We start from the raw sequence: 14,012 nt of genomic DNA, 5'->3' as shown, positions 1-14,012 counted from the left end.
GTAATATGCAGTACGCGTGTTATATAGAGCACGCGTGTTATTTACAGCACGCATGTTTGCGCACAGTTTAACCTTCATCTTTGGCTTCGGTGATAAATGAAAGAAGCGAAAAAAAGAGGAACTTTGGTTTATGCCAAGAAATATTACAGACATTAGAGGTCAATTCATAAAGCATGCTTCAGTGGAGTGTGTATAGCTTTCATTTAAGTAAGGGTGATTAATTAAGGAATTTATGTGCCCTCGTAGGGTGGATGCTGATAGCTTTGGTTTATGCTATCTTATAGTACAGACTGTGAGGGAGAATTATTCAAGAAGGTTAGTTCTGATTAAATCACATCAGCAGGTTTTTTTGATTACTTATCGTTCCCTTCGAATCCCATTAAAAACTGTTAATAAACAGCTTATTGCTAGAATTTTTTCACAGCATCTCAGAGCATCTCATATTTCTTTTTGTTTTTGTGGTGAGATGAGATGAATGTCAAAGGACTCAGAGGAAATTTGTGGATTGATTAGCTTCAATCCTTGAGTCCTGGGTTTATGATTAAAACCGCTTAAAGAAAAACGCTACCAGTAAATGAGTTTGTGTGCAAAGCAGGCAGGTCAGACCTGACCTCTGCATTTACTGGGGACCAATGAGAGCTTGATAACAGACCTGCGTATGGGGTCCTGAGAGGTGAAGGAGGACTTGAGGGGAAATGGCCCTTCAGAGAGCTCTCTGCTAAAAATAGGCCTCTCCTCCTTGAACTTTGGGGGGAAAGATACCCTATTTGCTGACTGATGTGATTGATTGATTGAGTGCTGACACTTGGGGCCATCAGAAATATACTCCAGTTAGGATGGATTGCTATGCTGTGTAGATTGTCAGATGGAAATAAATGGCTGACACCTTTTAAAAGGAACAAACTGTTTCTAACACTGCTAATATGAGAATATTAAATTATCCTATATATTATAGACGTGTGTGTGTGTGTGTGTGTGTGTGTGTGTGTGTGTGTGTGTGTGTGTGTGTTTTATGGTCAAGCACTCACTTAAGAGGTAGTTAAGGACGTTCCTACTGTGAAATCATTTTGTATGTGTTGCCAATCTTCAGACATTGTGGTTCCATAGTTTATATTTCACAAATTTTCTAGTCGTGCTGATATCAGTTGTGTTAATGGTGGTAAATCAAAAGACCTTTTGATGTTTTGAGATGATGTGGCAAATCCTGTTAATGTAACACTTATATGTAATAGGTGCATAAAGGTATTTGTTAGGTACACTTGTAATGATGTGATTCTTCTTATATTTAATTTAAAAAGTAATAGTGGTAATGAGTTGATTATCTACAGAGCTCTAAATACCACACAGATTGATTTATTAATAAAATATTGCAAGGTTGCAAGTTCTTATGAAAAAAGGCGATCTTATAAAGCAGTGCAATTATAAAACACTCATCTATAAACAATACAAAAACCTGAAATACCTCATACAAAACCAGAAAAAGCACACAAAAGATTCTCACAGAGGAGGCCAGGGGGAGTACAATATATATATATATATATATATATATATATATATATATATATATATATATATATATATATATATATATAATGCTTAAGCCCTTAAATTGAGAGAGAGAGAGAGAGAGAGTGAGAGAGAGAGAGAATACCACCATGATCAGAGTTCTGAGAGGAATAACCCCAGTCATTTTCGTTTTGTTTCTCTCCCAGTTGAGATAATTGTTTCCTACAAAGGTTAAATAAATTTACAAGCTCAACAGGATATTTATTGACCGTGGTGGTCAACGAAGACAGGATGTCACTCTGTTTCAGGAAATACCCCTCAGGTGATTACTGCAGTCCTTCAGGAGGCTGGCACGTTGTCTTCAGGTTGCTGAGGCGTTGGATGCCAGTGTTGTGAGCTGCAAGAACACAACAGAAATGAAGGAGAGTGATCAATGTAAAGCTGGACAGGCCAGTTCTCTGTAGCACCAGACGCCATGTTTCCCTCCGAGCTCACAGTCTGATAAATAGGGCAGGTAACCTTGTGAGTGCGAGAAAATTGAGAAAGAAAGGCTTAAATGCTATCACACTGGGCAGCAATCGTAATCCTTCCAAGGATTAACTAAGGTATTTTTATGCCAAACATGGAGATTTTAGCTTTTAATCCATTGAAAATTTCAATTCACTGTTTCATCAGGACGTATTTGAATGTGGTCAGGTTTTAGACAGACACGATTCAGTGAAGCTGCTGTCATCTCTGTCTCACTCTTTCACTTGCTTTCACTTATCACTCTCCCTCTTTTGCACTTTTTCACTATTACTTCCTCACTCTATTACTCTGTTCCTCTCTCTCATTGTCTCTCTCTAACTCTCTTAACCTGTCTTTCTCACTCCATCTATCTCAATCTCTGGCACAGAGCATATGTGTGGTGTGTACTGGTGCTGAGTCCAGCGTTGCACTGGTGCTCCCAGAGCCTAGGAAGCAGTCTAACCCAGACACACCAACACTCGCAGGGCCACTGATGAAACACACAGAGGAAGGGAAGTGTGGAGGGTTTTGCTTTCACAGGAAGACATGTTCTCTCTTTTTTCCCTCAGTGCAACATGCACGTTTAAATTCCAAATGTCACTCTGAATTGTCTTTCTCTGCACATCGTGTGCAGTAGAAGTTCATCTCAAACTCAGATTATGTTACGTAACTGGTATCATTATGTGTTGTTTAATGGTGTCTGAGGGTACACTGAGTTCATTTGCCTCATCTAGCAGTCACCAAATGACTGATTATTTAAAGCCCTGTTGGAGTGGCTTTAAGTGCTTAGTACCTCATCACATCACTATATCTTACACCCACATCACACTGTATCCCATGATAACTCACGACATCTCCCCATATCTCACTACATCTCCCCATATCTCACCTTATCTCACCATATCTCCCCATATCTCACCACATCTCCCCATATCTCACCTTATCTCACCATATCTCCCCATATCTCACCACATCCAGCCATGTCTCTGCTGTCCCTCTTCCCCAAACAGCTCACAGTGTGTTCGAGGGTTATTATCCCCTAAAACATTTTTCATCAATATGCAATTAAATGAAGAGGAAACAAAAGCTGTCAGGCCAGTAAGTGCCTCCTCCTCCACTCACTCATAATCAAATCACCTCTATAATGTGTTGATTTAAAAGCCCCATGTATATTTAGTTAGAACGTGAAGCATGTTAAACCTGCATCTCCGTGCCCACTATATTTCCTTCACCACACTGAATGTAGGAGTCCCCCCTCCAACCCAAGGCTCTTTTGAGCGTTATTGATCTGGAGATTTTATCGATGAGGCTTCTGCAAGACTCTCTTTTAACCCTGACCCTTGATTTCACACACTGCTTCTCATACTTTCATTGTTTGTGAAGGCCAAACACTCCTCCCGAGTGGAGGTTCTCGACGTGGCCGTCTCAGCCGTCTGTGAAAAGGCCCTCTGGGGATTGTGGGAGTGTGGCCAGTCATGAAGTATATGTGCTCTGTTATTGTGCTTAATTAAACGTTGTAAATATCTGCACATTTCATGAGTATTTCCATCACTTTGTATTTTGGATTCTGCTCACTTCACCTCATGAGGAAAATCTGACTTTCTACTCACTACATTTTAAAGCCAGACTCATATAGGAAATCTGACAACTGTTGTTAAGCATCTGAAAACCAACTTGATGAAAAATCACTTTAAAATGGAGGCGTATGTTCCTTTGAGAAATATAGCTGCACCTTTCTACAGGTCACCTGTGATTGGCTACTTTAACAGATGTACGTCCTGTCTCTTGTTTGCTCTTTTGAAACACATTTAAAAATGAATATGGCCTTAATTCCATCTTCAGTTTCCAGTCAGATGATTGATGCATCTGTTCAGATTTGATCTACTGTTATTTTCTTGCCCATGCATAGTGATAGTTATAGTAAATTTTATAATTCTGTATAAGCCACTGAAGATGGTACATACAATTAATTATCTTTCAAAGAACAGTCTCAAAAATGTATTTAGAAATGCATTTTAAAGAAGTTCTTTTACTTCTTAACTTTAATGTGGGGTATGTAAAGGTTTTATAGCAAATACAATAAAAAAAAATATTTTCTTAAAAGTATTTTTCCCTGGAGTATTTGTACACTTATTTGAGTAAGGGACTTGTGGACCTCTGACACCACTGCTGTGGACAGATTACCCAGGTTCACGGTTCGCTCATGGTAGTAAGAAACGCAAACACAGTGAAGTTCATGTTTCCATTCCACACCTCACCTCAACGGCCGGTGAGTCGGCCGTTTTATCTTCACATCATTTTTAGAAGTTCATTTGCCTTTCGCCTTCCCCACAGGAGATGGGCTTAAACAGGAGATATTAGATTGTCTCTGAAAAGATGTCAATAGGTGCTCCAGTGTCAGATTGTTGGGGTGTGAAGGACGTGGTATTGGTGAAGGAGCGTTCGATTTCTCCTGACCTGCTGATGCTCTCGGGCCCTGTGAGCGATTGTGCCCTCTCTCACCATCCTTGTGACACTTTGCTAAGGCTCTCCAGAGCCGGCCTGGCTGGATGATCTTGGTATTGTATGCATGAACCTTCGTACTTTATTTGAGCCTTTGTTGTCGTGCACACTATCCTCATGCTTAGCTGTGGCCTCGCAGCTCTGTGTCTGAATGCCAGCGATCGGCGTGAAGTTCACGCAGCTTGAGATGCACAAGCCCAACGAAAACCTCTCCAGACCCATGAGGCCGAACGGCAGGTTAGCGCAGGAGGGGGCCGGGAAGAGTGTGCCAGGCGGGCTCAAAGGCCCAGCTGGATGGACGCCTTCCCAATCCGCCTGCTTTTTTGCATGGACCTGCCGGGCCGGCCAGCGCTGCTGGTCATCTGGCTATCTGTCCACGTTCTCTCCTGCCTGCTCATGAATGCTCTCTCCCCCTTCACAGCACCACCCAACAACATCTCCGTGGCGGCAGAGAACACTCCTGCTCCCTTCAGCCGCTACCAAGCCCAGAACTTCACTCTGGTGTGCACCGCCAAAGGAGGCAAACCCGCCCCATCGGTAAGTGGACGTCCACCTGTTTTGCACACCTGTTTCATGCACCTGTTTCACGCACATATCACAAATGCAAGCGAAACCGTAACCATTCGGGCCGGCGATGTTTGCATAACCGTCATCATCCCCTCCACCGCTGACACAAACGCGCAGTCCAGTTCTCCAAATCTCCATTTCTGTAATCGGCATGCGGCTCAGAGGTGAGGCCACCCAACCTCACGGATGCTGACAGACCCCACAGGGCCATTAACTGCACACCGCAGGCAGTGGGCTAATGTATTCCTCATCTGCCCTGCTCCCTTCTCCAACAATTAAACGCCCAGTGCGAGAGGAGCACGGGGTGAAAACGATTTCCGCCACCCTGCCTGGCGCTGCCGTCTCCGGCAGCAGAGCTAAGGCATGGAGCCTCCCACCAGCATAAAGACCCAGAGGGCATGGCCATCAACCGAGGAGATGCCCCGCCCATTACCAGCCCCCTCTCCCACACGGCCCAACCCTGAACTTCATTAGCCTCTGGTCCTCCCTCCCAGGTAGGGCGTATAGTGCAGACAGGCAGGTGGAGCCAAGAGTAATTGGCTGCACTGGAAGTGGAGGCGTGGCTAATGGCAGCCCTCTCTGTGACAGTGCTCATTAATTATATGTGTACTGATCCTTTATAGGCAAAGCACATTATCTCTGTTACTGCCGGTCACCTCAGTAAGGATTAAGGGTTGTAACACCTCTAATGCAATGCTGAGTAATAAATAGAGTAACAGTGTGTAACACTGGTTTAATACTCACTCTGCACTCTTTCTGCACACACTGATACTGCTTTCCATTACATAAGGTATTAGTGCAATGCTATGCGTTGCTGTGCTAGGCGTTGCTGTGCTATGCTGTGTTGTGCTATGCGTTGCTGTGCTGTGTAATTTTGATCACATGTCCATGCCAGTCTGACTGGCACAACCAATCAGAACAATCCTGTGTGGAACTGCCCATCCTGAATGCTTCTTTCTTTCACACTCTTTCAGTGTAGCGTGCCCATGTCTCCTGACTAGCCAACCATTTCATGCATACGCATATAATCTCAAACTCAGTCTCAGAATGTTCAGCCATTTTATGATGTCATCTTTGATAGCGTGTGACCTGCACTTGTGCCTTTAGCTTTTATTCACATGCCACCTGTGATTCTTCCATCCTCTGCTTTTGTTGTAGCACAGAAATGTGCACACAAGGGCCAATATTGTATACTGCATGGTGGAGCCTGTAGGAGAGACTGCAAACTATAGCTCTGTAGTGTATTTACACACCCACACACACAGACATGCACACACACGGTCACACTCCTACACACACACACAGCACCCTAGTGTAGTCTTCCAGGATAATTCAGGTACACTTAGAGGGTGTTCTGTTTATGTTTGGAAGCAAGAACTGTGAAAGCTTTTCAACTCTTGGTGGTCATTAGGCAGGAACTTCAGCTTTCTCAGACACTGCACAAACAAACTCATGCGCCATACAATACACACTGATGCCACGCTCACCACACCAACATACACGCGTGCACAGACGGCGCGTCAAGGTAGTCGTGCGTGTTTGATACCAGTTCGTTTTAGATGCTAAATCAGTCATCGCCAGGACTGTCAATCAGTTTCCCTGAATGCGATATTGAGCTTTGTGTTTTAATGCTTCATATTTGGGGGATTGGGAGATCACATGAATTATAATCACACTGTTTAAAAAAGGCCCGTTCTTTCATGACTCACACATTGCGGTCTTACCTAACTGTTGGATAGGATCTGCTCAGCATGACAGAAGTAGAGGGAGTTATTTGAGCTTTTGCAGGGGCCAATCTTATTTGTTTTTTTTTCCCTAAAGCAATATTTCAAGATGGGGAAACTGAGTCCAGACCAGATGATATTACATCGAATTTGGAGAACTGCTGGCAAGCCTTGTTTGAGCCTCTAATACAGCCTTACACACAGTACAAAACGCTGCTCTGAAATTAGGGCATTTGTTGGAAATACTTGGTTGACTCGGAACTTGGAGAGGCCCCCGCGGAAGGCTGGCGCATGCAGCCAAAGTCGTGCACAGATCTGCACAAAAGACTGAGCTGGAGAGTGTTGAGAGCGTGCTCACCCACCAGGGAAGTCTCCAGGCACCGCGACCCACTCGCTGCCTTTCATCCGCGGTCTGATCTGGAGCTCCGGGCCCGTGTACGGAGGCACGGAGTGAAAACAAAGCAGATCTGAAATCCTGCCACGTGCCTCCCTCCAGATCGGAGGGGCACATTTAAAAATAGTCAGCGATTAGGCACGATAGCACTAGTGGTCTATGTTTAGACAAAGACTTTGTGTATGGAGGCAAGACGTTACTGTAGTATGAGCTTTTATGGCAAAAAATATTTCCCCGAAATCATTGTTAAAATGGGGGGGGGGGGGGTGTATTTCCTTGCTTGTTTGACACAATATTTATTTATTTATCCATCTAATACGTGTCTGTGGTGCAGAAATAGAGGTGTGTTGTTCTCGCGAGGCACGGGGGCACCGCAGGCTTGGTGAGGCCTGACACTCACATCCTGGCAACTTCAAACGCTTCCAGCTATTTTTTTTATTTTACTGAAGTGTCTCATTTAGACTTTGTCAGTGCCACTGCTTTACAGCTTGTTTCTAAATTATCTGCAGTCTCTCTCTCTCTCTCTCTCTCTCCCTTCCTCTCCCTCCCTCCCCTGTTTTGAACACTTTTTCCCTCTTGGTATGTGAAGGTTTTTCAATACCAGCTCAAAGAAAATCAGTACCATGGCTTCATAATTTCACCACCTTCTTCAAATCAATTTGTGACAGCGGCTGTGCATGGCCCCGGGATCTGAATACTCCATCATACACTCTGTCCTGCACCTCATTTATCATACAGAATTGCTCTTGCTGGCCTGTGTTGTTAAGTCATATCGTCTGACAAAAACCAAATGCATCTGTTTTTTTCCCCTTGTCTTACACTTCCAGCATCATAAACGCCAACATGATGAAGCAAGCGTGCTTCCCCCAAGGAAACGTTTCTTAACGAACACTGTCTCGCTGTGTGAACTCTCACACGGCGACGAGCAAAGCGCCGTTACCATGTTCACACGAATTATTGGGGACAATAATCACTTTGGTCGGGGGCTTGGAGAAACGAACCCTGGAGTCTCCCCAGACCCAGAGAGCCATGATAAAGGCTCCATCCCCTGCAGCAGGGAGCCAGCCCGGACACGTTTGGCCGTTCCTCAACGCTGCGCTTTCGTGCAAACCGTTGACATCGTTGCCAGCACAAGCCAGCGCTGATTGAGAGGACGGCGGATAATGGAACCTAATAGCAGGGATGATTAAGTGAAAACGGGCCCTGCGGGTTGGCGCTACTATGCCGTTTCCATAGAAATGATGGCGCCGTCTCTTTGAACGCCAGCAACGGCGTGGAGGCGGGACTGAGGGTGGTCGCGACAACGTGGAGGCGGGACTGAGGGTGGTCGCAACGGCGTGGAGGCGGGACTGAGGTTGGTCGCCCTGGCCACATGCGCGAGGGCTATTGTTGCCACTCTATATGAGACTGGCAGTGCACTGAGAGCAGCTGCTGCCATCAGCTGCCATTAGGAGGGGAGTGGCAGACACAGTTCGCTGGGCGTCGCTGGCTGGAGTGAGGCCCCGCCCACTCCTCCTCCACCTCCTTCAGCACACCCATTTCTCCTCCACCCGATCCTACACTGCGTTTTATCCACCTGCTCCTCTTCCTGTTCTTTCACTCCACCCTCTCTTCCTCCATTATCTACCTCCTCCTCTCCTCACCCACCGCCTCCACCCACTCCTCCTCCATGCCCTCTCCCACCAGGGAGCTCCAACCGCACAGCTGTCCTGAGTCCTGCCTTCCGAGGTCTGGGAGAACCATCTCAGCGAGATGCCGTCCCGCCATTAAAACCCTCAAACGTGGCGTCCCACCAAACCTCTGCATCATAACATCAGAAGAGACGAACTCTCCACCCGGGCCCCAATCAGTCTCCTAACTAAGACATGGGCAGCCGCTCTGGGAGAAGTCCATTACTGCTGTAGACACTCTGGCAGGGTAGATGGAGCTCCGCGAGACAGCCGAGCTTCTGCCCACACAGCGCCCTGCCAGCATGCCACCCTACAGCCGCCCGCCGGCTTCATCACTCATTCAAAGAGTCATAATTGGTAGTGCAGTAATGTATACGAGGCAATTAGCGTAGCCCATTAGTGGGCAGTTCATATAAATCTCTGATTTGTTTGGTCAATCGATTATCATCCATGGAAAAAGAACACAGGGCATTTTTTTCTGCACGTCAGAGTAAGCCATTACCAGTAATGATCGAGTGTTTGAGCGAAATTATTAATTTAATGGAAGGTTTTCCTGTCTGTGATAACTGGTTCCCATTTCTGGGCTTTTTTTTCTTGAGTCAGCAGCTCCTGATGGCCCTACTCAAACCTGCTTGTAAAAGCGCCGTCTGCATCGATGTAGTCGTGTGTGTCGTGGGAGGACGGTGTGTTTCCACACGCTGCCGTGCAGGCCAGCTGTGTCCCGTGGCGCGTGTGTTTGAAACGTGTTTCCGCAGACAGCAGACACGCTTCGTGCTCCAGAAACACACACATATACATGGAGAGATTCAAGACTGTGCTGCACTTTGCGTACACAGCTGGTGCAGAATCTCTGCCTGAAGAATCCTGTTTCTCTGGCACTCTCGTGTGCATCATGTACATCTGCATCTGTACACACTATCAGACATGTACACACACACACACGTGCACACACACACATGTACACGCACACACGTACACGCACACACACGTACACATAAACTAACAGACATGTACACACACACACACTCGTACACACACACACGCGTACACACACACACACATACACGCACACACACTCTCACACACGTACACATACACACACACTAACAGACATGTACACACACACACACATACACACACACACACACACACACACACACACATATATATAATTCTAACGTTTATTTTTTCACTAAATTGCTGGTTGTGTTACGGGATTGTGTGATAGTTGTGTGATAGTAGTCTCAGGCATTTGCATGTCTATCAATAGGCATTGTGTGTATTGCCTGTGACATCAACATGGCCAGAGTGTGGAGGACCTCAGAGGACCTACAGCTCCACACGCTGGTGGACATTAGTCATGCAGCCTACATTCCGCCCACCAGGAAAGTGACACAAATGTCTGCCTGTTAGTGGCTGTAGTCTGTTTGTTTATTTATTTATTGGTAATGGTCAACGTGGTTGCAGAAGCTTAATGTCCATTTAAAGTCGGTTGTAGACAGGACGTCTCAGCTGGTGTGCTCACAGTGGCTGGTGTTACTGTAAATGTGCCCACTCATGGCAGTGGCCCTCACTGAACACATCCAGAACCTGGAACATGAAGCCACGTGAAGCATTTAGCTTTAGTGTGTGTACGTGTCTGTTAGTGTGTGTGAGTGTGTGTATGTGTACATCTGTGAATGTGTGTGAGTGTGTGTGTGTGTATATATGTTTGTGAGGGTGTGTGTGTGTGTATATGTGTGTGTACGTGTGTGTACTTGTGTGTATACGTGTGTGTGTGTGTGTGTGTGTGTATACGTGTGTGTTTGTGTCTGTGTGTTTACGCGTGTGTGTGTGTACGTGTGTGTGTGTGTGTGTGTGTGTGTGTGTGTGTGTGTGTGTGTATGTTTGTGAGGGTGTGTGTGTATACGTGTGTGTGTGTATATGTGTGTGTACGTGTGTGTGTACTTGTGGATACGTGTGTGTGTGTGTGTATACATGTGTGTTTGTGTCTGTGTGTGTACGTGTGTGTGTGTACGTGTGTGTGTGTGTGCGTGCGTGTGTGTGTGTGTGTGTGTGTGTGTGTGTGTGTGTGTGTGTGTGCATACGTGTGTGTTTTAGAGGGGTAATAATGGAGGTCCATAGTCAGCACAGCTCCCACTGTGCTCTGCTGCTCCCCTGTCCATATGTTACCAAATGTTATAAAAGTGCTACATAGACCCCCTGCACATGCTAGAACAGAACCAGCTTCTGTTCAGCTGCTTACTGTTTCCCTTACAGCCAGTGCTACTTCATTAACACCCAAACCGAGCACTCTGTGCAGCTCTGTGCAGCTCTGTCCTATCAGAGGGACTAGATGACTGGTCTCATCATCTTTTGGTCTGCTGCACCAGCGGCCCATGAGAGAATCGAGGCAGAAAATATGTGGAACCTCCAAAAGGTGTTGATTTACTCCAATATGCTTTTGTCTGCCTGTCTTTCTGCTCCTCTTTTCCATTCTCTCTCTCTCTCTCCCTCTCTTTCTGCCTGGCAGTAGACTTTATGTTATTCTGGAGGGCAGGAACTTACATCAGCCCCTGATTGGTCTCATTACCCTTGTTTTACCCAGCAGAAGGGAGGGGCCACTGGGCTTTAGGGGCGTGTCCCAACATGTCTTCCTTGCACACATGGAAGAGAACAGAACACAACACCATCAGGGACCCAGGGGCCGAACCTCCAGGGAAATATGGAGTGTCATATATTGGCACTCTGATCTTGTGTAAATTGAATCGAAAATGGCCGCAGGCCCCCAAACAGACGGGTTTCTTTTGTATTCCTTTGTTCGTGGCAATAGGCAAAGAAAAGCTTAAGTTGCTTAAATTGAGGAAGGCTGTCATCAGATTGCTATGCCAACAGTCCTACCAGGGTCCTGCTTTCTCAATTCTGATTTACAAACAAAGGCCTGGAGGTTGTATATAGAAGTGGGGACTTATGTCCGTGGAGGACCAAGGGGGACTCTCTTAAACAACTGGAGTGTTGTTGGAGTGAGGCTGTGTAAGAGGGCCAGTGTTGACCCTGGACATCAACACAGTACAGAAGTCATGCTCCCAGACCATTGGTAATGGTACACAGCAAAATTGAGCCTTCATATTCACACATTACACCCATATGAGCGTCCATAATTTCAGTTCATTAGTGGCCCTGCTAATTCTCTGTCTCTGTCCTCTCTCTCGTTATTGATACCCCCCCCCCCCCCCTCCTTCTCTTTAAAGGTATACTTTAAGCGGGACGGGGAGTTGATCGAAGTGATCTCCTACATCTCACCCACAGCGGGCAATGAAGGCGGTGGCTCCACGGGCCTGCGAGGTGCCAGGCCTCTGCTCAGCAGAGACCTGGACGAGACCAAGCTGCAGAAGTCCCTCTCGCTGCTGGGGCCAGACGGCCGGCCGGGCCGCCTCTACACGGAGAGCCCACGACGGAGCTCACCGGCCAGGCAGCCCCGCTACGAGCCCAGCCCAGCCACGGAGACCATCCCCGAGACGGTGGTCAGCCGCGAGTTCCCCCGCTGGGTGCAGAGCACCGATCCTCTGTACTTCTTCAGCATTACCCACGTCCCCCAGAGTGACGGCTCCATCACCGTCCAGGCCAGACTCACCTGGACCCTCAACCCCCAGCTGGACAACGACGCCTTGTTCAGCTGTGAGGTCAAACACCAAGCCCTCTCCATGCCTATGCAGACCGAGGTTACCCTGGGTGAGTAGGAGATGAACCTTTAGGGAAGAAGTGTGCACTGCCAGGGGAGGTTCATGGGTTCGCAGAGTGGTGCCGGGATATCCTCTTGATTGTCTTTGGATCTATATGATTAGGTTACATGTGCCTTAATAAACTTAATTCACATAAGAATCTGGGTGGCTAGCCTAAATTATACTAAATATGAAAATTAATTCAGTTTCAAAGCCTACAAAGTCTAATTTCTCCAAAATTGTTTTCTTAACAGGTTTTGAAAGTTAACAAGTTCTGAAAATATTTGCTAACCCTGAGTGGACTCAAAAATTTTGAACCCAACCAGAGATAATGCTGTCAGAATGTTTATTTCACTGAGACCAAGTATTCTGGGGATTGACATGGATTAAGACTTGCCCAGAAATGACCAAAATGTTCACAAAACACACATGAAGCTCATTACAATTGACATATTTATGTAGAGTGTTTTTTTAGATGACCTTTTAAGACGGCTTTCTTCTATACTGGTCGGGATTTGGAGAGAGGAATCCATTTCTAAATCAGTGTTTGAGGAAGACCTATTCTACCTACAGCCTTTCCGCTGTTCCTTAACCCTCTGCCCAATCATCACTGCATCTGTCTGTATCTTCCTCTGACAGATGCATTTACAGCAAGCCTGATAGCATTTGTTGCCTAATTGCGTTACAGCCCAAGCATATTGGTCCTAACATGGTATGCAGCATCTTACTGTGACTGACAGCCTAATTCATTGCACTGTCTACACGCTAGATTGAGTTAACTTATATCCATTATTGAAAAAGTCAACCTGAATTAGGTGAGTTGACTGGGAAGTGAACCGCATGGTGGCCTCTGAGACTCCATTGTCGTAGATCCCACTGGTGTTGTGATTTAAAAAAAAAAAACAAAAACGCTCTATTATGTTAATCAAGACGCTAGCAAGATACGGCACTACCACCTGCTATTGCTGCTGGCTGAAATTGGTCTGCTTTGTTGTGTTTCTGTAAGCAGCTGTTGAGAAGAGGAGGCACATAATGAATATGGCGCCAAAGAGCCGAATTCTTCATGAAAATCTGTGGCTGAAATGCCAAACCTTTTTTCTTTAAACACTAAAGCAAAAATGGCCTCAAGCAGATTCCATTATCACTTCAAAGGCCGCACACGCACTCACCCCTCCCTCCGTTAGCCACGGGAAGAGGCGGACGAATGAGGTGGTTCAGGAACAGCTAAACAGACGTTTCTCCCACTTAGCAACACGCGAACCGTAAAGAGCGATAGAGGCAGGGACAGGCAGGGAGCTCCTGAATCCTCTTACCTGTAGTGAGTTACTCTTACGGGCTTACTCTCCCCTCTCTCCGTCTGTTTTGTTCTCTCTCTCTCTCTCTCTCTCTCTCTCTTTCTATCCTTTTCACTCTTCGCTCTGTGCTTTTCATGTCTGGTCAG

The 14,012-nt window shown here is 46.2% G+C and overlaps 1 protein-coding gene across 1 annotated transcript in view; it reads left to right on the top strand.

Moving 5' to 3' along the window:
- igsf21a (immunoglobin superfamily, member 21a) overlaps positions 1 to 14,012 on the top strand; it is a 164,371-nt gene that overhangs the window by 133,808 nt on the left and 16,551 nt on the right. The window contains exons 5-6 of the mRNA XM_077007700.1: positions 4,937 to 5,052; positions 12,101 to 12,581. Coding sequence (XP_076863815.1) covers positions 4,937 to 5,052; positions 12,101 to 12,581 — 597 coding nt within the window. The remainder of the gene's footprint in view (positions 1 to 4,936; positions 5,053 to 12,100; positions 12,582 to 14,012) is intronic.

The sequence above is a fragment of the Brachyhypopomus gauderio genome, chromosome 1, assembly GCF_052324685.1.
Source record: "Brachyhypopomus gauderio isolate BG-103 chromosome 1, BGAUD_0.2, whole genome shotgun sequence".
NCBI lineage: Eukaryota > Metazoa > Chordata > Actinopteri > Gymnotiformes > Hypopomidae > Brachyhypopomus > Brachyhypopomus gauderio.
Note: the sequence above shows the minus strand (reverse complement) of the source record. Positions and strands in the feature narration are given on the sequence as shown.